Source organism: Rosa rugosa, chromosome 7 (assembly GCF_958449725.1).
Source record: "Rosa rugosa chromosome 7, drRosRugo1.1, whole genome shotgun sequence".
NCBI classification, from domain to species: domain Eukaryota; kingdom Viridiplantae; phylum Streptophyta; class Magnoliopsida; order Rosales; family Rosaceae; genus Rosa; species Rosa rugosa.
Genome location: NC_084826.1, coordinates 10,155,930 through 10,178,177, shown reverse-complemented (window position 1 = coordinate 10,178,177; position 22,248 = coordinate 10,155,930). Strand labels below are relative to the sequence as shown.

General features: G+C 38.6%; 2 protein-coding genes and 1 non-coding gene across 4 annotated transcripts; 1 reads left to right on the top strand and 2 right to left on the bottom strand.

Annotated features, from left to right (window-relative positions):
- Positions 1-7,210: 7,210 nt before the first annotated feature.
- Positions 7,211-9,951, bottom strand: LOC133719694 (PRA1 family protein A1-like). Its single transcript, XM_062145864.1, has 8 exons — positions 9,589-9,951; positions 9,326-9,366; positions 9,168-9,246; positions 8,311-8,397; positions 8,146-8,234; positions 7,953-8,024; positions 7,734-7,858; positions 7,211-7,555 (listed from the first exon to the last, which is right to left on the bottom strand). The coding sequence occupies exons 1-7, from the start codon at positions 9,744-9,746 to the stop codon at positions 7,755-7,757; spliced, it is 630 nt and encodes a 209-aa protein (XP_062001848.1). The 5' UTR covers positions 9,747-9,951; the 3' UTR covers positions 7,211-7,555; positions 7,734-7,754.
- Positions 9,952-12,873: 2,922 nt separating this feature from the next.
- TRNAV-CAC (transfer RNA valine (anticodon CAC)) lies at positions 12,874-12,947 on the bottom strand. The gene has a single exon. It is a non-coding gene; the product is annotated as a tRNA-Val (tRNA).
- Positions 12,948-14,986: 2,039 nt separating this feature from the next.
- LOC133719693 (serine/threonine-protein kinase ATG1c-like) lies at positions 14,987-21,503 on the top strand. Of its 2 annotated transcripts, none has more exons than XM_062145862.1 (13): positions 14,987-15,532; positions 16,279-16,396; positions 16,489-16,547; positions 17,170-17,234; positions 17,332-17,425; positions 17,505-17,585; positions 17,737-17,845; positions 18,712-18,784; positions 18,866-19,224; positions 19,321-19,655; positions 19,844-20,138; positions 20,420-20,511; positions 21,070-21,503. In XM_062145862.1, exons 1-13 carry the CDS (start codon positions 15,287-15,289, stop codon positions 21,307-21,309), a joined length of 2,166 nt encoding a protein of 721 aa, XP_062001846.1. In that variant the 5' UTR covers positions 14,987-15,286; the 3' UTR covers positions 21,310-21,503. The 2 variants fall into 2 exon arrangements, with proteins under 2 accessions (XP_062001846.1, XP_062001847.1); XM_062145863.1 differs by having other exon boundaries at positions 14,989-15,532; positions 20,441-20,511.
- The last annotated feature ends 745 nt before the right edge of the window (positions 21,504-22,248 follow it).

Genomic DNA, 22,248 nt, shown 5'->3' with positions numbered 1-22,248 from the left:
AGTATCCTTCGAACCCACGGGCCTCTCACGCATCCTAGCTGGGGCCATGGCCTGTAACGCCAGAGTGTCACTCTCTTTGGCGTTGGCGCCATGCCTACCTCAGTGTAGGGTGGCGCTACGTCCTCTCGTAGAGGCAAATGCGGTTGTTTCTATGAGTTCATAACTGGGTCAGAACTCAGAAATAAGAGGTTAACTGAAAATTGAGTTACCATTGGGTAATCATGTTATTTGGTAAATGGTAACTGCATCTTTGATCATTTCATCAAATATAGAAAGGTGAAAATTATTTGCTCGCTTATATTTTTGAACTTTTGTAATTTGTTTGGTGCCTCAAGTTTATGCAAAGAAAAGATGCCAAGAGCAGTTGTAAGACAGTGGAATGTGGATGCACATTAGAAGATTGCGGGAAGAAGTGTTGGATTAAACACCACGATGCATGAAATGTTCGCGAGACAGATTATGCTTGTTATTGCTTCTACAATTTTGGAATGATTTGAATTAGGTAGATTGTAGAATAAGGGTATGGAGTAGCCACTAGGAGCAAATAATTGATTAAATGATGTCAAAATGCTGGCATAAAGATGCAATTATACTTTATAACAAGTAGAATAACAGGAATACCCAATGGTAACTCAACTTTCACTCAACTTCTTCTTGGTTCTGCCCTAGGTAAGATTTATAAAGTCACTTAAACAACCGAATTCGCCTTTTTCATTGTTTTTTAAAGAGCTTTCCAGTCTATTGTCCATTTTGAAACTCAACGCCTTGAACATTTCATTCTTAAAACAAAAACAAAGAAGGAAAGCCTTGAATATATTGTATGTCGAATAAGAGAAAATCGATCTTGAAGTTTTGTTTTGAAAAGTACGCATCTTGATACATATTTAGACTTTTTTTTTAAGTAGATCATTCATTGATCATAATATGAATTCAGGTCAGAACGACACATTACATACACTTCTATTATTAAAAACAAAGTAAAGCAGATAAGAGACATCGTTGTATGTAGGATAATACCAATCGTTCGACATCAAATCTCACATGTTCAAGTAACGAACTAGAACATAATAAAGCACACAAAGTGCATAGACTAGACAAAACCTACTAAAAAAAAAATTGAAAATGTAGGGATTTATCACAAAAAAAAAAAGTGTACATACCTCCACTATTATGGAGGATTCACTACATCACCAAGAATAAGTAACACCCTCTTTGTGGGCCCACAAGCCATTGTGGGACCCAACCACGACATGCGTACCGTAGCCCGACATACAACCTACCCCGTGGTAGTCGAAAGCGGCCAAGACGTAGCCGGGAAGCAACCTTCCCGGCCTTGCCAAGTTACCTTCACAAACATGCTTTCTAAGACTAGAATAGTGGTTTTGCATCCCACATCTAAAAAAATGTAAAGGAGAGGGGTTCCCTTACCTATAAAAGGGACCCCTCCTCCCACTTAAACATCATCTCATTACATCTCTTGTAATCCCTTTGGGCCGCAAGGCCCAAACACACTAGTTAAGCTTTTAAGTGGACGTAGCCTCCCGCTAAGGCGGGAGACGAACTACTATACTTCTTGTGTGTGTCTCTCTCTCTTTAACATTAATTGGACCCCTCGATTATTAACATTAACAAAAAGCTAACCTAAAAAGCAACAACTTATAAGCCCAAAGTTTTTGTTTTTCAAAAAATACGTCAGTACGTATAATTATTCGTGGTTTATACAAAAAAATTAATAATGGAGCTAAGAAGCATGTGCATGTTACGCTTTTGCCTATAAAATTTGTTATATTCATTATTCATTACTAATTGAACAAGCAAATATGAGAAATTAGAAGCTAAAAGAGCAATTGATAATTTCCCCTTATTTTGGGCCGCAAGGCCCAAACACACTAGTTAAGCTTTTAAGTGGACGTAGCCTCCCGCTAAGGCGGGAGACGAACTACTATACTTCTTGTGTGTGTCTCTCTCTCCCTCTCTCTCTCTTTAACGTTAATTGGACCCCTCGATTATTAACATTAACAAAAAGCTAACCTAAAAAGCAACAACTTATAAGCCCAAAGTTTTTGTTTTTCAAAAAATACGTCAGTACGTATAATTATTCGTGGTTTATACAAAAAATTTAATAACGGAGCTAAGAAGCATGTGCATGTTACGCTTTTGCCTATAAAATTTGTTATATTCATTATTCATTACTAATTGAACAAGCAAATATGAGAAATTAGAAGCTAAAAGAGCAATTGATAATTTCCCCTTATTTATTAGCAAATACAAACAAATAAATCATACATGAATCGAGACCTTCTTCACCCTTGGATATCCTTATTTCTTATCTTATATGCCTAGCTAGCTACACACATCAGAACTGTTTCGTGTGATAGAAGTCATAGAACGAGCGGCCATGTGGCGTTCAGAAATGACTTGCTTTCGTTTGCCAAGAAAAGAAAGAAAAGGAATCGACTTGCCTTCAGCATGCACTGCTACCTCCTCCTCCTCCTCCTCCTCCTCCACCACCACCACAACCTCCTCCTCCTCCTCCTCCTCCTCCACCACCACCACAACCTCCTCCTCCTCCACCTCCGCCACCAAAACCTGCTCCCCCGCCAAAATCAGTGGTGGCTCCAATGCCAAAACCGGCTGCACCCCCACCATGATGATGATGTCTACCACCGGAACTTCTACCACCACCATCGCCTGTACGTCCTCTACACAACAAACTCAAAATAAATGATACAGCTACGAAAACACCAAAAACTATCGGTATGATTATATATGGTTTCATCTTTCTTATAACTAGCTATCTCTACTGGATATAAGCTCTAGTATCTTCCTTTTATAGTACTGAGGATCAATCGAATACCGTTTACTTTTCGCAACTTAAATTCCCGATTAGGCCGGATTAAGTTTGAAGTTTCAAATTATTAACGTATGTTTGGAATCAGCACATGCATAATAATTTAGTCAAATGAATAAGAAGGCAAACGCGATTACGCAAAGCTCGGTTGCATTTGGTACGTGGATTTTCTTTAGGGGGTCTTTTGACAGCTGACGAGTATCTGTATGCATATGCAGACAAGAATAATTTGTCATATGAGGAATGAGGAATGAGGAATATTTAAGGTTAAGGGGTGGCGTTCCGTAGGGAATAATCTTATATATTAAATTACCAAAAAAAATCTTATATATTAAATAGTATATGATATATATATATATATATATATACGGAGCGGTTCCAAAGAGGACGTCCGCACTGTTGTTAAAGTGCGGACGTCGACGCTGCAGCTCGGCTTGGGGCGCGACGGAGCGGCGGAGCTTGCCGGACTGACGCCAGGGGTCGGACGGACGGGTCTGCAATCGGTGGAGTCGCCGGCGACGTGGTTGCAGCCTTGCCCAGAAACCTGCAGTTGCAGGTGAGCTCGCTGCCCAGAAACCTGCAACTCCGACCTCGAACGCTGCCCAGAACCGTCCGCCAAGCCCCGAGCCGCCGTCGCCGCCTGGAACACCGCCGTTGCGTCGCCGTCCGCACTTTAGCAAAGTACGGACGTTCGCTTCAGAACCCGACTGTATATATATATATATATATATATATATATATATATATATATATATATATACAGTTAGTTAGTTAAACTGGTCAACATAGATAAACGTAGCACAGAGATATTGCACAATGATTTAGAAATTGAACGATTTCTGTGAGATATAGAGAATTGAGATGCCTTGGTTTAGGCATATGCTGCCTTGGTTTGAACTATTGCCGCAGTCATGTTTATGTCAATTATTTATTAGCTTTAGGGATTTCATTGTTGGGATGTAATGAGAGGCACGGATTGGGATTGGGATTTAGTGCATATGCTTCCTTGTTTATTGTGTGAATTCAGCACCGAATAAGAATAGTGAACTTGTATAGCTCATAAGTGATGTATTGAAACTTGAAAGAGTTGTTAATTGGAGCCACTATTTCTTTGGGGTGGCACGGTCACATATTTCGATAGATTGGTGTAGGCAAAAGGCCCTTTTTAGTATTTGGAGAAGAATAGGAGACTGAACCAAATACATTATTCCCACTTAGGAACCTTAATGAGCCTTTGGATCTTTTGAGATTTAAGCTTTTAAAATCTTTACGCAGTTTCTTTACTCCGTTTTGGAACTGCATTTGTATATGTGGAGACCTTAAGGGTACTGTTGAACCTAATTTATTTGGTTTTGTTATTAAGTGTTTAAAAAAACAAGCAATAATCAGCATACAAATACTTTATCCTACAAGCAAAATTCATGGTGTTCTCAGCTTACAAATACTTCATCCTATGGTCAACCAACAGATTTTGGACATGCACAGAACTTTAGTACTTCCCCGGCTGAAGTTGTTACACAAGATCGTACATCAAAGTATCACCTGAAAAAGAGAAGGGATGGCAAGCAATCCCAAAACCAAAGGGCAAAGGGACATTACTCTTCTCTGGACTATGGACCGTGGAACCGTGCATGGGACAGTGTGGAAGATGACGACTTTAGCTAAGATGATGACTCAAACCAGACAGTCATGAACTCATGATCATAGTGAGTTCAAGATTAATTGAAATGATCTGTTGGTTTCATATGCTGAGATTTTTATAGCTATGAGAATCCAGCTTTGACATGTTAGCCAGCTTGACAATTGTATTGTCATATGAATCAGGATTTTGCATTTGTCCAGTTCAGTTGGGTTCGTCGAATATGCGCAGTTGTATATTACGCTCTGCCATTTAGAACTATACATGCTGCAGCACAGAAGTAAGGGGAAGCTCAGTATACAATTGAGATCATACTTGCACCGGTTGATTATTGCTTACGAAGTTATGAACGTCAGGCAATCATTGCTACTTTGATGTAATTATGTACTGTTGTACATTGTCTGTGATGGTTGTTTGAAAAGCATGGAAATTTGAATTTGAAAATACAAGAACAAGTGAATCTGAATTATTAGCCAATACAAACAATAATATGAATCGAGACCTTGTTCACCCTTGAACATTCTTATTTCTTACTATCCTATGTCTAGCTAGCTACGTACATCAGAAATATCTCGTGTGATAGAACTAGCGGTCATGTGGCGAGAAGAAATGATTTGCTTTCGTTTGCCAAAAGAAAGAAGAAAAGGAAATGACTTCCTTTCAGCATGCACTGCTACCCCCTCCTCCTCCACCTCCATCCCACCACCACCAAAACCCGCTCCCCTCGCCAAAATTGGAGGGCTCCAATGCCAAAACCAGCTCCACCCCCACCATGATGATGATGAAGATGTCTACCACCATAGGCTAAACGTCCTCTACAACACAACAAAACAGATCGACAGCTATGGAAAGTTGAAAACAAACCTACAATGACCAAAGCCTACACCGCAATTTGCCCCGCCACGACCATAACCACTACCGCCTCCCCAAACACCATGCGGCTTCCTTGGATCATCATCAGGAGCACAGGTGATGTTGTTGCAGTAGTGAGAGCTACATCAGTTCTAGTAGTTACCCCTCGGATCACAAACATGTCACCACCTTTAATTAGTACTAGTGTATTTTACATGGTTGTCCACTCAACCAAACCAAAAGAAAGGAAAATGATCCATGGGAACATTGGAAGAACTGTATAGAGATATACTTCCATGAGGCTAAACATTACAGTGTCGATTATCAACTAATTACAAGAGATACGTATACTTAGGTATCAAGCAATGAGAAGCTCTATATCATACCTAAAGAGAAAAGTAAGGAGAAAGCAAACTGGGGGCTAACATAGTATCAAATAAGAACTTCCATAAAGAAACGGAAAAGAATGGGATAAAGGATCAAGCACCGGCATAGCCACCATCGCAGCTGCAGCTGGCATTTCCAGTGCATAAACTGCCGCGTTGGCTAGGGTTGGTACTGAGGCAGCAACATATCAGACCCACCAACAGCATCAAACCCGACACGATGGCTAAACCTTCTATCAAGTTCAGGTATTGCTTCATCTCCTACCTTAGCAGTGCTAGTACTACTCTCCTTTCTGTAACTCTGGTAGATATGTAGTGTATGGTCTACCACTTCTGATTGATTACGCAATTTCTGGGAAAGGAGGGAGTATTAATCTCCCTAAAAATCAGTTAGAGACACAGAGACTGAAATCTGGAGATGGAGAGACAGTGGTGCTCGGAAAAAGGCCAAAATAACATGGAGCCAGGCTGTAGGTTTAATGTAGGAGAAGGCCTCCCACTCTGATATTTGATGGTTTTGGGTTGGGAAAAGGTCATTACTTTGCTACTTTATTTTTCTGATTGATGCTTTCAGCTTTGTTCTTGAGAGCCAGAGGGCCTCTGCGCAATAATCAAATATTTAGAATATATAAAAGGTATGAGCAAAATAATAAGTACGATTAGTCTACCCTTTAAAGAAAGCATAATGAACCGAACACAGAAAACCAATCAAACTAAGAAATCTCCTTTTAAGTAAAAGACTTCATATCTTGCAACAACAGTTTCTTATGTTCTTTTCCTTTACAAAAATTCCGATAACAAAACTGAGGGAGAAACCCATGGTGTTGCGCCTTTGATATTCCTTTACATACGACCAATTTAAGTTATTATTATTAAGACCAAATCTATTGTACCAACCAATCAATTGCCAACACTTCATGTAAAAGGTTTGGGATAAGGAAATTAAGGAAGTTGGTTCACATTGTTATGCGAACACAACAGGGCGGCTGTCATGTTTTGAGGCAAACACCGAGCATACGTCATGCTAGTAGACTGATTGCCATCTGTACAGTCCTATACAAGTTTTAGGATACCCCGAGATGAAGCAAAAGCAAAGATTTCAGCCCAAAAGAAAAGGAGGTGAAAGTCATATCCTGGTTTTGGCCAATGAAAGTCTATCTAAAAAGAAGGTGAAAGAAAGGCATCATCTTGCTTTTCACATACGAAGGATGCAGTAGTTTTCCTCCCTTTAGAAAGAAACTTTATTCCGGGATGGTGAAAAGAAACTTCTAGCATTTTCCTAAAACAAAGCCAAGCACCAAGCAAGGGAATCAAATTCCCCCAAGAAATATAGCACCAGGTCAACATGGAGTCTATGCTCATGAATTGACTTTACGAAATATATGAAAAGCCTTTCTATGCTCACCAAACATAAAAATAAAATTTAAACCCATGTACAGTATCATTATGGGAATAATTCAACCAGGGAATGTAGAACTCATGCAACTAAATCACTATCTTCTATTCAAAGCAACATAAAAACAAGCAGAGGGACTTAAAAGACACCGCCCATATATTCTAAGAATGTTAAACACTACTGCACATAAGATCCTTCAATGTTTCCTACAAATATGGATTGTGAAATGGAACAATTTGCTTTACAGAAACAGGAGTTCATGACGATTTACATCCCACTGGTGATCTTCAGAGGTAGGCAGCTTTTACCTAGGAATTCCAGTCCAGCCAAGATTATTTTATAGCAGCTGTAGTGAAGCTCAAGCTCCAAATCACAACTTGTATGAGATTCACAATCAATAGCACAATTCCTAACAGAAGCAAAGACTGTTGCTGCAAAAAACCAGACAAAATACCATGTTAATTCATCATTTTTAGCTTGACATTTATTTCAGTGAATACATTAGCAGCTGCAAAGTAGAAAAGTATAGCATTAACAGCAAGTATAGGACTGCAAACCAACAAGAGCACAAGCACTAGCAGTATCAAAGCAGCAGCAGCATTCACTCACATCATAGAAATTCCAGGTAAGTTACAGCTCACTATAGTTGCGCCAAACTTGACGAAATTCCTCGCGGAATGTGTTCAGACGTGCTTTCAAGTTGGGTGTCCTGAAGCTTGCATGCAGTAAAGTGGCTGAGAAGAGAGGAAGTCAATCAGAAAGGCGCACACAACATGCGAGGCAAATAAATGAAACTTTTCTGAAAGTACTTTTGTGGAAGTAACATACCAAGAAGTCCAAAGGAGAGTGCCCATGCGACAATTAAGAGACCACAGGAAACAAACCACAGGATGAAACTCACTACACAAAGAAGATAGATACTTATTAAACAGTGAAACTTTATTGAAGTCACAAATAGCTTTCTTTAAATACTCCAAAAACAAATAAAGAAAAGAAGAATTTGCCTTCAAGGTTTAATTACCAGAAGAGAATATCAAGACAAACACCCAACGAGGCCGACCACATATGAATATTGCTCTCTTGGCTGAAGGACGTCCACGAATTACAGGCCTGGAAATAAATAAACAATTAAAGAAGCAACTACACTGAACACATAGATAACAGATCCAATGATGAGTTTGCTTACGTAAGAGGAGGTCTCATCTTTGCAGCTAAATGTGGAGAGAATTGCCTCACAGATCTTGTTACTTTCTCACTAAAAGTACCTGCAAAGCTGTAGCAATAGTACTTAATGACAATATTTTGGATTAACTGAAAGATGGCCACCAGTAAGTAAATAAGGCATCATCTATATTGATTAAGCCAGAACCTTCAAACTGGTTAACTTTTCAAAACTACCGGCAAAACAAGGGTAGAATTGTGTAAAAAAAAAAAAAAGTCTAATTGAAAATAAATTAAAAGAAAGATGCTTTCTCAACCATGGGTGACCACGTTCCATTCAGGAGAGGAAAGACAGAAAGGGAAAAGAAAAAAAAAATCGTTTATATACTGTGCTACAAGAAAATATCCGGATTGGCGTTTATGCACGTGGGGAGACTAGTACAGCTTGATGAATGAAGCATTCCAGGAAAAACTGGGATTTTAAATGATCCCTAACCGAAATTTCAGAATTTCGGTGGCATCTTTGAAAGAAATCAACTCCCCAGACCACAAATTATGAAAATATTAAACCAATGTACCATTTTTTTTCATTACATGCTTCCTCATCTATTTAAGGAACTATTTTTGCAGTCTAATGTTTCTGAACAGATCAATTTGTTCAAATTAATGCCTCAAAACTCCTTAAAAGATACAGGACCAAAACTGACTCACATTGTGATAGTTAGTTATTAAATTGGCGTACACGCATTGACAAATGATACAGATAAGCATGTCTAATCAATCCAAACTAGAAATAGCAAGAATAGTACATGAAGCAGATCCCCATTTGGGGTTGTGTCCATATGCACGCCGCAAGAAACACAGTAGAATTAGGTGTTTTACCTGTCATTCAGAAAAGCAACGCTGAGTGCCGTCAGAAAGGCAGCAACAATTGCAAGAGGCCTCGTTAGAAAAGCCAAGCCTGCAGTCGAAAATGAAGAGTTAAAAATCATCACCACGCACATAGAGAAGCCATGAGATTAAAGTTGCTTTGCTCTCACCGAGAATCGTAACAATCAAAAGGAAGTAGTTGGTTCTGTAGCTGCAAAAGCATAAACACATTTCATCAAATCCAACGCTCGAAACAGATACAAATTCAACGATAAAATCAGCTGAAATATTTGAATCTTGGAATCATGATCATAATCAGCATCAAACATCTCTAATACAGTAACGCACAAATCTTTCAACGAAGAACAAAAATTCAATTGAAGATTCAGAGGCGAGGGAAAGCAAATTGGAAAGTGAGAGATGAGGATGGTACTAGTAGAGATTGCATTTGAGGCGGCTGTTCCATTTGGAAGAGGATCTGGGGACTGTGAACCTGGAGAAGAATTCCGAGAAAGGGCGCGGCGGAGACGACCAGTCCACTTCGCGGAGAGCGTCGACCAGATCCTCCGCCGTGACGTTGCCCCAATCCATTTCTGGTTCGAAACCCTAGCTAAAACGCAGTCGTTGCGGGAAGAGGGCAGAGAGAGAGAGAGCGCGAAACGTTGAATAAGAGAATCGTCGGAAAAAGAAGGGAAGGGATTGGAGGATGGTGGTGTGTGATCTGGTTTGAGGCCAAGGAAAGAACTGATCTTTTTGGTTTTGGTCTCTGCTTCACTCGCCCAAGTTTTGTCATAAAAGTGAAAAAATAAAAAAATAGAAATGGAGTTTCGTTTTTTATTTTTTATTTTTTATTTTTGTTTATCACATAAATACTAATATTTCAGGAGTTTGACTCACGACCTCTCACTTATGAAAAGAAGATTTATATCACTAGATCAAATAGTACTAGATAAATTATTTTTTTTAGAAGAAATAAAGTTTTGTCCTAAAAATAAAGAAATAAAAAAGTAAACTCATGCTACTTAACTAAATGGATTAGACAAGTTTTTTTAGAAAAAATTTAAAAAAAAAAGAGTAAGTTTTGTCATAAAAGTGTTTATAAAGTTTTGTCATAAAATTCTAAAATCTATACTATTCTTAAAAGAAGAGGCTTTGTTAGCCAAAATCTAAAATTTTGACAGAATTGACCTTAGAAGATTAATAAACACCTTTTTTGAGAAAAGAGAATTGCATTTACTAAGCAATTGAGATATTTACATCGGATATAAGTACTTCGGATAGCCAATGAGGTCCATCCTCTACCCAAGCCTGAAATGCAGGAAACAAAAGCGCTTTCCTAACTAAAATATGCGCTACCTGATTACATTTTCTAGGGGTATAAGTACAAATAACTGGAGCGGAAAAGAGTCTTCACTTCTTCTATAAGAGCACCCTCCATAGACATGTTGTCTTCCTCTTCATGTAAATCATGGATCACCTCCAATGCATCCATTTCCAACATCAAAGAAGAAGATTGGAAACCTGCCTCAATACAAGCTTGCAGCCCCAATATTGCAGCAAATAATTCAGTAGCCTTGGGAGTGAACCGACCTTGCATTCCTTTAGAAACTGCCAGCATCATCTCACCTCTATCATTCCTTAACACTGCCCCCAAACCGCGTAAAACAGCCTTTAAATCAACCACACCATCAACATTAAGTTTCAAGTCAGGAAAGAGAGGTTTAACCCAATGTTCAATAGTAGCAGCAGTAGATGCAGATGAACCAAGAGGGGGAGGTAGAATTGCAGCAACGAATTCTTGCACCTGATGTTGAACTTGGAAGTGGATTAACTGAGGGCTAATAAATTTACATTGAAAGTACTCTTCATTACGGTTTTGCCATAATCGTCGACACATGATCACAATAAAAGACAACTCAGACATTGAAGAGATAGATGTAGCATAAATGAATAACTCCAAAAAGGTTCCATTCTTCCAACTCCCAATAGCATTACGAAATGGAGAGAGATACCAAACCTGCTTGACTTTCTTACAAGACCAAAGAGCGTGGAGAGTGGTTTCTGGAGCCATGTTGCAGCGTGCACAGATGGGGAAAGAAAGCAAATGTCTCCTGTGAAGGTTAACAACAGTTGGTAATATATCATGAAGTGCTCTCCACAAAAACACCTTTGCACCGGCTAGGATTTTGAGCCTCCATACCAATCTCCAAACTGAGTTCTCTTGGTGGGATGAACAACCCACATCTCCTTCCACTTTTGCACGAAGAGATTGGGTCAGATGGTAACCACTTTTAATCGTGTACACACCTTGTTTAGTGTAATGCCAACACAACCTGTCAGGAAAAGGAAGTGAAGGCAACGGAATGGAGAAAACAACAGCAGCTTCAACCTCCCAAAAAGAATGAGCTATTACATCAAGATTCCAACTACCCTCCAATGTGCTCAGATCAGAAACCATAGAATTGAGAGGTAAGTTTGGAGGAGACAAAATACGAAAAGAGTGTTCAATTGGTATCCAAGCATCATGATAGATAGAAATTGATTTCCCATCCCCTACCCGCCACCGTAAACCTTGTACCAACAAATCTCGTCCCCATAACAGGGACCTCCAAATTAAAGAACTTGATCTGCCAACTGGTGCTGAAAGTAGAGAAGTGTGAGGATAATACCTTCCTTTGAAGACCTGAGACACCAAAGAATTTGGCATAGAGAACAGACGCCAACATTGTTTTGCAAGAAGTGCTTGATTAAAGTCCACAAAGTCTCTAAAGCCCAGGCCACCCTTCAACTTGCTAAGGCAAAGTGCAGACCAGCGGAGCCAATGAACACCTTTCTTTCCATGTTTTTTCCCCCACCAAAATTTGGCTGTCATGTTAGAAAGTTTACGACTCATAAATAAAGGCAGTCTGAAAACACCCATTGAATAAGAAGGAATGGCTTGAACCATTGATTTCAATAGCACTTCTTTCCCGGCCTGAGAAAGTAATTTCTCCTTCCACCCATTTAGTTTGTGCCACACTCTATCACGAACTGATTTGAAAAGTAGCCTTTATTCCCTACCTGCAAGTGTAGGTAAACCAAGATATTTCCCATGGCAAGCAACCACCGGAATCCCCAAGAAATCTTGTAAATATTCCCGATATGCTTTTTCAATGTTTGGACTAAAAGAAAGTGCAGATTTATGGAAGTTGATTTGCTGCCCTGAAGCATCTTCATAAATTTGGAAAATACTTTGCAAAACCTGTGGTGTATCTTGATCTGCTACGAGGAACAATAAACTGTCATCAGCATAAAAAAGATGAGAGGTTAATAAACACCTTGAAAATGAATTAAATCACAAGGATAATTAAGACATTTACAAAATGTATTTTTATTAAAAATAAAAATTTAAGTGACCACCAGTCCACAACCCACTTTTCTCTCTTCCATATTCTTTTCTTTTTTATTTTTCTGAAAAAAAATAATAACTTGCACATGCAAAATATGTATGGAGAAATGCTAGTCTCACTTATGAAAAGAAGATTTATACCACCAGATCTAATAGTACTGAACAATTTTTTTTTTTTTTTTAGAAGAAATAAAGTTTTGTTTTAAAAATAAAGAAATAAAAGAGGAAACTTATGCTACTTGACTAAATGGATTTGGCAAGTTTTTTCAGAAGAAATTAAAAAAAAAAAAGTAAGTTTTGTCAAAAAAGTGAAAAAATAGAAGAACTTAATGTCTGAGCCCAGGTTCGAACTGGGGACCTTTAGTGTGTGAGACTAACGTGATAACCAACTACACCACCCATACATTTGGTAAAGTGATTAATGTAAAACATTTAATATCAAACTTTACAGTGGTTAAGTCGCGGAGCACCTGTATATATACTTGGATGAGCGCCGTACGATGGAGAATGGTCAACAAACTCAACCCAACTGCCCAACTTGAAGTTAAGTTTTGACGTTAATGTCAATGGCCCACTAATCTTTCCGGAAGTAACAACTTTTAAGATATAGAGATCATAATTAATTTTTTTGACCCAGTACAGTCTTACCGTAAGTAATTCATTTATTACGACTTTACGAGTTTAAAGAGTAAAATCATCGTTTACACTCTATTTATTTTTATTTTCAGTTGAATTTCAGTGAGAGTTGAGAATTAAATTCAGAAAATACATAGTGTAGTGTTTGTATGTCCCTATAGAATATAATTTTAGCTGCAAATGCATATATGACTAGGTATTGTGTCTCACGAAGATATTGTGAGCAATAGTTCTTTATTTTCAATGAGTAAATTCATGATAAATTATGAGAGTTTATAAAAAGTACCTAATGATAAAGACTCATTCAAGACTTTTAAGTTTAACCGTTAAAATAAATTAGACATTAATATTTAAATTATTAATATACTCATCTAACAGTCAAATTTGAAAGTCCTCAATGAATTCCTATTATAAAGTACTCATCGGAGTGAGCCCCATAAAATCATTATTTTTTAATTTTTTTTTGAATCAAACCCAAAACGGGTGTCAATAGTATTCATCGCATGTCAGAATGACCATTACATACCCTTCTGCTGCCTTCAACTAGACATATCAAGAAGGTGTGGTAGTACACACGGTGATATATAGAAATAGGTCCACTCATTATACATTAAATTCGTAGAGACTAGCGTAAATCCTCCTTTAGTACTACTCCAGAGGCACTATAGACACATCAAGTGCATAGATCCCTGAAAACTCAGGGAATTATTGAAAGTAAAAACTACTAACATAGTATCCCTAAAACAAAAAGAAATTGTATGGGCCAAGAAAACCCCAGCCCAAAACTTGTGCAGTCCAAGGGAGCCCAAGAGAAGGCCCACTCAAGGATCGGCAGGCCCAGGATGCAACCTCCACCTCCAGACCACCAACCATCCCAGCGCCGCGTCGCCACCGTGACAGCACCGCCATAATTTCGCCTCCCCGAACCAAGACCGCCACGACCCAAATTGCGATGAAACTCCGCCTCCACGACCCAAATCACGATGACCTCGCTGCCCATAAGCAACACTACCACAAACCTGCTCCGTTTTCGGCGACTCCGATCCACATCACCTCCGATTTCGAGCCGCGCTGTCAATCCGAGCCACCATCAAAACGAGAACAACCACCTCCCAGAGATGTTGCATCCACACCCGAAACCAAACACCTCCCGCCCAGGAGCTTGAGCAACACCAAACACAAGGGAACACTTGAAGCTATCGTAATCAGTCCCTGTCCGGCAGCAAAATCGCGTGGCGTCAGTGAGGCCAAGGCTAGCCGAGTAGCCAGGGCCGCCACCGGACGAGAATGGTTTCTCAAATGGCAGCCGCCGTCGAGATTAGGGTTTCTCTCAAACTTAATTTAAGGCAAAAACACTTTTGTGCTTCATGAGAAAGATGCCCATAAAATCATAATAAGTTATCATAAAGATAAAAATATTAATTTCAAAAAAAAAAAAAAGATAAAAAAAATTACTACTCCATCCATACAAAGGTGTAAATTAACTATTATTAAGTACTGTAATTCCAGGAGAATCAGACAAAACGACAGTAAAACCAATAATAGCCGGACGTCGTCAAACCATGACATTATTGGGCCTGGTCCATCCCATCACGACCTACCTCACCAGAGGAAATAACCCCAACCAATCCCCGCTCGCCACCTGTTACATCTTCGACTCTTTGGTAGACAACACAGTTGTAGTGCACGTCACATGCTCGGTCCACCCTAGACCCAACCACACTGTATCACCGCCCGGCCCCCCCCCCCCCCCCCCCTGTAGGTCCACGTTTTCTCTTTCATTTTCAATCCCCTCTAATTCCCTCCCTGTACTTGGACGCCATCCCCACTAATCTCAATCATTATCACTAATCACGATTATCACACACCATAATATTAGTTTAAATTATTGTAATAATCTCCTTAATAATTTCTCCACGTTAAACAAAAGGAAATTCCTTCCATTAATCTCTTCCCATTTTTTCCCCTCTCCTCTATTTCTCTCTATCAAATTCAACCGAAAGTCCACCGGAGATCTAAATTCGAGGTCCGGGGAGGTTCTTTCGGAGCTTCAATTTCGCTATTCGGAGCCGGTTTCGGGTTCGGAGCCCTAGGATTTGTGTAGAAAATGGCTCAGGGGTCCGGGAGGGGAGGACGGGTCGTCGGGGACTACATAGTGGGCCGGCAAATCGGGTCGGGCTCGTTCTCGGTGGTCTGGCACGCGCGGCACCGAGCCCATGGGACCGAGGTGGCGATCAAGGAGATCGCGACGGGCCGGCTCAACAAGAAGTTGCAGGAGAGTTTAATGTCGGAGATCTTCATATTGAAGAAGATTAACCATCCCAATATTATTCGGTTGCATGATATAATTGAGGTTCGTGGTTTTGAATTTTGTTAATTTAATTTCTGTTTTGGTTTATTGAGCCTTGAATTTATGGAGGGAAAGAGTATCCAGAGCTTTGGGGATTTTGAAAAATTGGGTAGTTTCCAGGATATTCAGGATTTTAGTTTTAGCTGCAAATTTGGAAAATTCAAACTTAAGAAAAGTCTCTCTCTAGAAGCTAGTTGAAGTGTTGAAGGTGATAGCGATTGTTTAGGAAAGCTTGGCAGGTAAAGTTAGTATTTACTATCTGAAATTAGGGCATTGATTTCCAGGGCTTAGTGTATGGTGCATTGAAACATTTGCATTTCTTGTGGCATTCGATAAGAATATGAAGTTCGAGCTATTCGGGCTAGAGGCTTTCTTTAGATGACAACACATGTAGAAATGTGAGTATTAAAGTCAAAATGGTTTCCCCAGGACCATGTACTAGGTACTAGGTTCGCTCGATAAAAGCTAAGATAATGTCTGCCATAGTGGCCTTGAGAAAGGAGTTTCTTGAATTGGAGAGCTGGGATAAATTGGCATTTGGAATTGTAAATATCTATGTTTAGCGGTGTTCTTTTCCTCATTAATGGGCATACTTCTGTGTAAGACAAATAAAAACCGGCGGTCTGTTGTACTTTGTATCTATTTTGGGTGGAAGAAGGTTAATTCCAGTTAGCTGTTGATAATCACCTTCAAGCTTTCCCTCCTACTTCTTTCCTGTCATAAGGTTGTCTAACACTCTCTTCAAATAGGTTCCTGGGAAGATAAATCTTGTACTGGAGTATTGCAGGGGAGGTGATCTTTCCATGTACATTCAACGCCATGGAAAAGTACCTGAAGCTCTTGCAAAGCACTTCATGCAGCAGCTAGGTTTGCCTCAAATTTTTCTATTTGCTTATTCAAGTCTTTCTTTCTTTCTTTTATGTAATGTACTGATGTTAAGGTGGTTGTTTTATTTACAGTGGCAGGTCTGCAAATGCTTCGTGACAATAATCTTATACATCGAGATCTAAAGCCACAGGTTTGTTTATTATCTGATTAAAATTTGATCATTCTATAACCATAAAGAGAGTAGAACTTCTATGTGCAATGGTGCTTTAGCTTAGTGCTTATATAGCTCAACAAAATGATCACTGTTAAGTTAGTTGACCATCTCTTGCCAAATAGTCCGTCATCATATGTTTTCAGACTTTAATTTGTTTCACATAATCAGAAAATTCCACCTGATTAACTATTTTGACGTATGCCGTGCTAACATAACATGCTACATAGTTAGGTAAGACGTAAATCACTATATATACCCATACATATAACTATGCTACCTTGCTCTTGTTATGACCTAAATAAGTACCTGGTCTTAGTTCTAGGATAAAAAGACTCTTACAGTTAGGGTTTAAACATTCCGACTTATTTTAGCATAGGCACCAGAAAGTGTTTTATTTTAGCCTGAGATTAGCTACTTAGTACAACCCTAACTGTAAGAGTGTAAGATTAGCTACTTAGTACAACCCTAACTGACTGTATAAATAAATAGATGTCTAGAGATGCCATAGGATAGTGTTTGATATGTAGTAATCTTGTCTCTGCAAAAAGGTTTTGTAGGTATGTCATTTCATTTGTAATGTTTATCATTCTTGGAACAGAATCTCTTGCTGTCCACCAATGACAGCAATTCCGTTTTGAAGATTGCAGATTTTGGATTTGCAAGGTAAATTTGTCCACATCCTTTTGCCTTTAATTTCAGCAAACTTGTGTTTCATCTATTTAAAACAGCCCTTATCCTTTTTTTTAATATGCGTGGGCAGATCTCTGCAACCTCGCGGCCTTGCTGAAACTTTGTGTGGTTCACCGCTTTACATGGCTCCGGAGATCATGCAACTTCAAAAGTATGATGCAAAGGTGAAATTTTTTCTTCTCTTCTCAAGTGATGGCCAACTTGCACAAAATGTTTTCCATTAACCTTAAACTGAATACGCAGGCAGATCTCTGGAGTGTTGGTGCAATTTTATTTCAGCTTGTGACCGGGAAAACCCCATTCACAGGAAACAATCAAATACAGGTTTAATTACAAAATCTTTCCCTCTTTCCTGTTTCCCTCTCTTAGCAAACGTGAAGCATTTAATGTGGGCCTAGGATGAGTACTAATCCTCAGCCAAAGTAGTAATTTTCCATGCCTATAACTTGTCCTTATTTTTCTCATGTGTTGGCAGTTGCTTCAGAACATTGTGAAATCAACTGAGTTGCAGTTTCCCTCAGATAACAACAATTTGAGTTCAGAATGCAAGGATTTATGTCAGAAATTGTTACGCCGCAATCCAGGTACTTCATTCTGCGACTTGCGTAGTAAATTTGCATTTGCATATGTGAAATACTTGCCTAGGGCAAAAATAAAATGGATCAAAATGCTTCATCCTTGAATTTCTTTTAACTTTTCATACTCCCAGAGTTCCAGATTTCTCAGTGGAGTGTGAGAGATGGAAGCAGGTCATATATGATATATTTTTTGCTGCCCCATGAGTGTCTATTGTGTTGATGTTGTTGGGCTGATCAATCCATCTTCATGTTTTACTTTCTCCGACTTGAATGACCTTTCATTATCATCATAATGCAAGATCTGAATAGATGCATGTACTCATAGTTATGCTTTCCATAGATGCATCTAATTTGCTTTATAGTTTGACGTACATTCATAGTGGTCTTGATTATAAGCTAAAGCACCTACATGTGCTCGACAATACAAATGTGGAGCGAATAACATAGGAGAGCTGAGAAGATTTCCTTTCTCCAATAATATTGTTTGTTGTATGTTGAGACCAATAATTGGATTGAGTGAAAAAGAGGAATTTAAAATGTTTGTATTAGGGAAATATTAGCGGTGACACCTATTAATGACAGGACAAGCAATTATGCCCAGATAGTATTGATATGTAGTGAACCACTAGATACACCACTGACAAATTAGTTTAGTTTGATTGGAAGGTTCAAGAGGAAGACCAAACTAACACTGGATGAAGTAATGGAAAAGCATCCAAGAAAATGCTATTTTACAATAGGGAATATAGTATATGATTTAGGAAAGGCAAAACTGATGTCGATGAATAAATGAAATCTACTGAGCTCCTATAATTCATTAACGAATTTTGACTTGATAGTACTGACTCTTTTCTTTCACATTGTGTCTACAGTGGAACGATTAACATTTGAAGAATTCTTTAATCACCCATATCTTGCTCAGAAGCCCCTAGAGAATTCATCAAGGTAAGTGAAGCATAGAATTTTTTCTTTCTGGTTTTGACTTGATATATTTCTCATGTTTTAAGAGGATCCTTCGCGACACAGGAGTAGGAGGGGCTCACGGATGGGAGACGGATTTCCTATATCTGTTAGCAGTGCCATTAGGAACATGGAAGAAAGTTCTCAGGAGGATTGTATGCCTTTTCTTTTGGATGACGATTCTAGTGGTCCTGAGGGGAGCCCTTCTTTTTCAAGGAGGAGGCCCTCGATGAAGTCTACTTATGGATTTTCTCTTGATACAAAAGCTGATAGACGAGAAGCATCGCCAAGCACTTCTTTCAGATATGGCAGTGCAACACGTAAAGAAAATTCTACACTTAGGTTTGACAGCCATAGACCAGCTGGAAATCTATATGACCATCTAGGATCCATGGACCAAAAATCAGTGAATGCTCATTCAAGAGGTATACTTCTCTTATGTTCCTTGTCATCTCTGTATATGGTTACACTTAAACATGTCTTAATAGACCATAAAGTATTTATTATTTTGTTTTCATCAGCACTTGGGGATTCAATGGAGTTGATTGATCAAGATTATGTACTTGTCTCTGGACCTCCTATTGATGTGTCTTCTACTTCAGCTAGTGCTTCAAAGCCAAGCCACTCATCATACAAATCTGAGAGTCTTCCGCAAGAATCTCTAACCACCTCGTCAAGTGCCCCAATGCCAATCATGGGTGCAGCTAGTAATAACATGTGTTGCATAGGAAGCTTGGATAGTCAGAGTTCAACTGATATGGCTGATGCTTTGGAGCAGCCATCGTCACACTGCATGACAAGGCTTAATTCGTTGCAGCAGTGTGTGTCTGCTATTACTGAATTAGTTCATGAAAAGGTAAATCATGTGTTTCCTCCTGTGCTATCAACTGTTTTACGCTTTTCTTTCTTAAAGGAGTAGAGTAGTTAGAAGTGCCTTATGCAGACAACAGAGTATTTTCTCTGCTTCTTTGTGTAATTTATATTGCCTGTGTCTTCAAATCATTACATTTTCTGTTTTTTTTTTTAACTTTTTTTGTTGAAAAGATTGAGGCGGGCAAGCAACTTGAAGCATTCTCAATTCAGCTTGTAATTCTTGCTATTTGGAAGCAAGCACTTAACATATGCCACACACAAGCTGCCTCGGCAATGGAAGGAAGTCCAAGCCAAGAGACTACAAGAATTAGGAGGAGCACGAGCAAGAAGCATGGTAGTCCTGATACTGAGGAATGCCTTGAAGCCGTCAACTCTCAAGGGCCAGAGGATCTTTCTGCACAGATTGAGAGGGAATTTCTGCGGGAGGTTGAGCATGCAGAAGATCTAGCAAAGGCCATTGATCCTGGTATGGATTTAATTTTCACATGTTTTCTCTGGTGTTTCTTGTTTTTCATGTAGCATCCTTAAGATCAAGCATTGTTTTGCGTGGTTATAATCTGGAGATTAGTGACTTTCTTACTGAGCTAGTTTTATTGGCTTGTCTTATGCCTCATGAAATAAGGTCAACTCGTTCTTGGATTCTTTAATTGACATGCAAACATATACATATTTTGTTATCTTCGCCAAATATGTTAAGAAACCGGGGCACTTTTTGTTTTATTGTACAACCAATAACAAACTTGCTAGTTTTCTTTCTCATGGTTGCAGGACATACGGAGATGCCAGATGCAATGGAGACAATATTTCAATCTGCTCTAGTTTTCGGGAGACACGGGGGTGTGAGTATCTTAATCTCTCGTCTCATTTTCCGCATATGGCTGGCATTTCTTAAATTCTTCAAATTTTACACAGATTAAATTTGCAGGAAAAACATCATCTTTTTTTTTTTAAATTTTTTTATATATATTTTTTTTATGACATTGTAAACTTCTGAGCCAAAATTCTGGAGTTTTGGTTACCAGTTGATACAACTTATACAAACCACATACAATTGCCATGTGTCTGAACTACCTTTCTCTTTTTACTTTTCTTTTTCTCCATGCTGTCTTATTCAATTAGTAGAGTATCAGTTTGGTCATTCAAAATTCATAACCTAAGATATGTATGCAATGAAGAGTGCATTAATAAAAGCTAGATGGGTCTTTGAATAGATTCTAAGATGTAAAGCTGATTAGAAACCCCAGATGACTAACAACAGAGCAAATAACCTCCACACTGAACTTCCAAAGGAGAGTTTGGTGCAAATTACATCAAGATCTTTACATATTACACAAATTACCCTATGAAATTGGTTTTTTTTTCTTCTTTCCATCATATATTCATATATCACATGGCAGGTTGATGAGCTTATGGGTGACATGGACAGTGCAGCAGTATTTTATTCAAAAGCTGTGCGTCTCTTGGTATTTCTTTTAGTGGAAGCACCATCCCTCATACTCAACCCGCCATTTTCCCTGACCAGTTCCGACAGGTATAGACTTCGAACGTACATTGGTATACTCAACAATAGGCAAGGTTATTCAACGTCACAGCGGATGGCTCTTTTGAAATGCGAGGAACAACAATGCCCTCCTTAGGAACTATAAAAGTTAAGCGTAGAGTTTGTTAATGACTTTATTTAACTGCTTGACTGTACATTGTATATAATAATTTGTTTGTACAGCTATTCTTTGATTGGAGAATGTGGGAAGGTGGTGGAACTTGTATCAAAATAGTTGATGTAGTAATTTCATTTGTCATTAAAAGAATGATGAAATGTGCATTTGTTGTTGCCAAGGCTCCAAAATGCTGTTGGAGTGTTTGTTTTGGAATGAATGTCATCACTTGTTGGAACAACTCTTTTGCTACGTTTTAGTTATTGAACGTTGGGAATAGTGTGAATGCTCAAGTGACTGAGAGAATTTGTAGCTCTAGAGTTTTTGGTTTAGATGAAAATGCTATCACTTCAAGCACTCGAACGTTATAATTCTTCCTTCTCATTTATAATGTTTGCCTTTTATTGGCGTGCGAATTGGGAGCAACATATATGAACCATGAAAACAAGCCTGTGGGGGAGCAAAACAAGCATCATGTTGCACCGTAGATGGAGTTTTCTTTTTAATTTTGTTATGGGCAAGGTTTCAAATTTCTCCGAAACTACTGAAATTTTCATCGAAATTTCCGTAATTTGGAAGTACCGAAACGAAATTCATATGCTATATAATTTCCGTCAGGAGTTTCTCGAAAAATTTCCGCGAAATTCTTAATTTCCGAAATATCTACACACATAATATATTTAAAAATTCACACCGGGTTTCAGCCATAAAAAAAAAAAAAGTAAATCACATTCACATTATCAATATATAGCAAAATTATAATTACATATAGATAAAAACACTAGTTTAGCAACTTACTACAGTACTATCAGACCAAAAAAAAAAAAAAAACCTACTATAGTACTAGTTAATTACTCGTACATATTAAATATCACAATTCTATTATAAATGTATAATTTTAGAGAGGCTACATTGTAAATA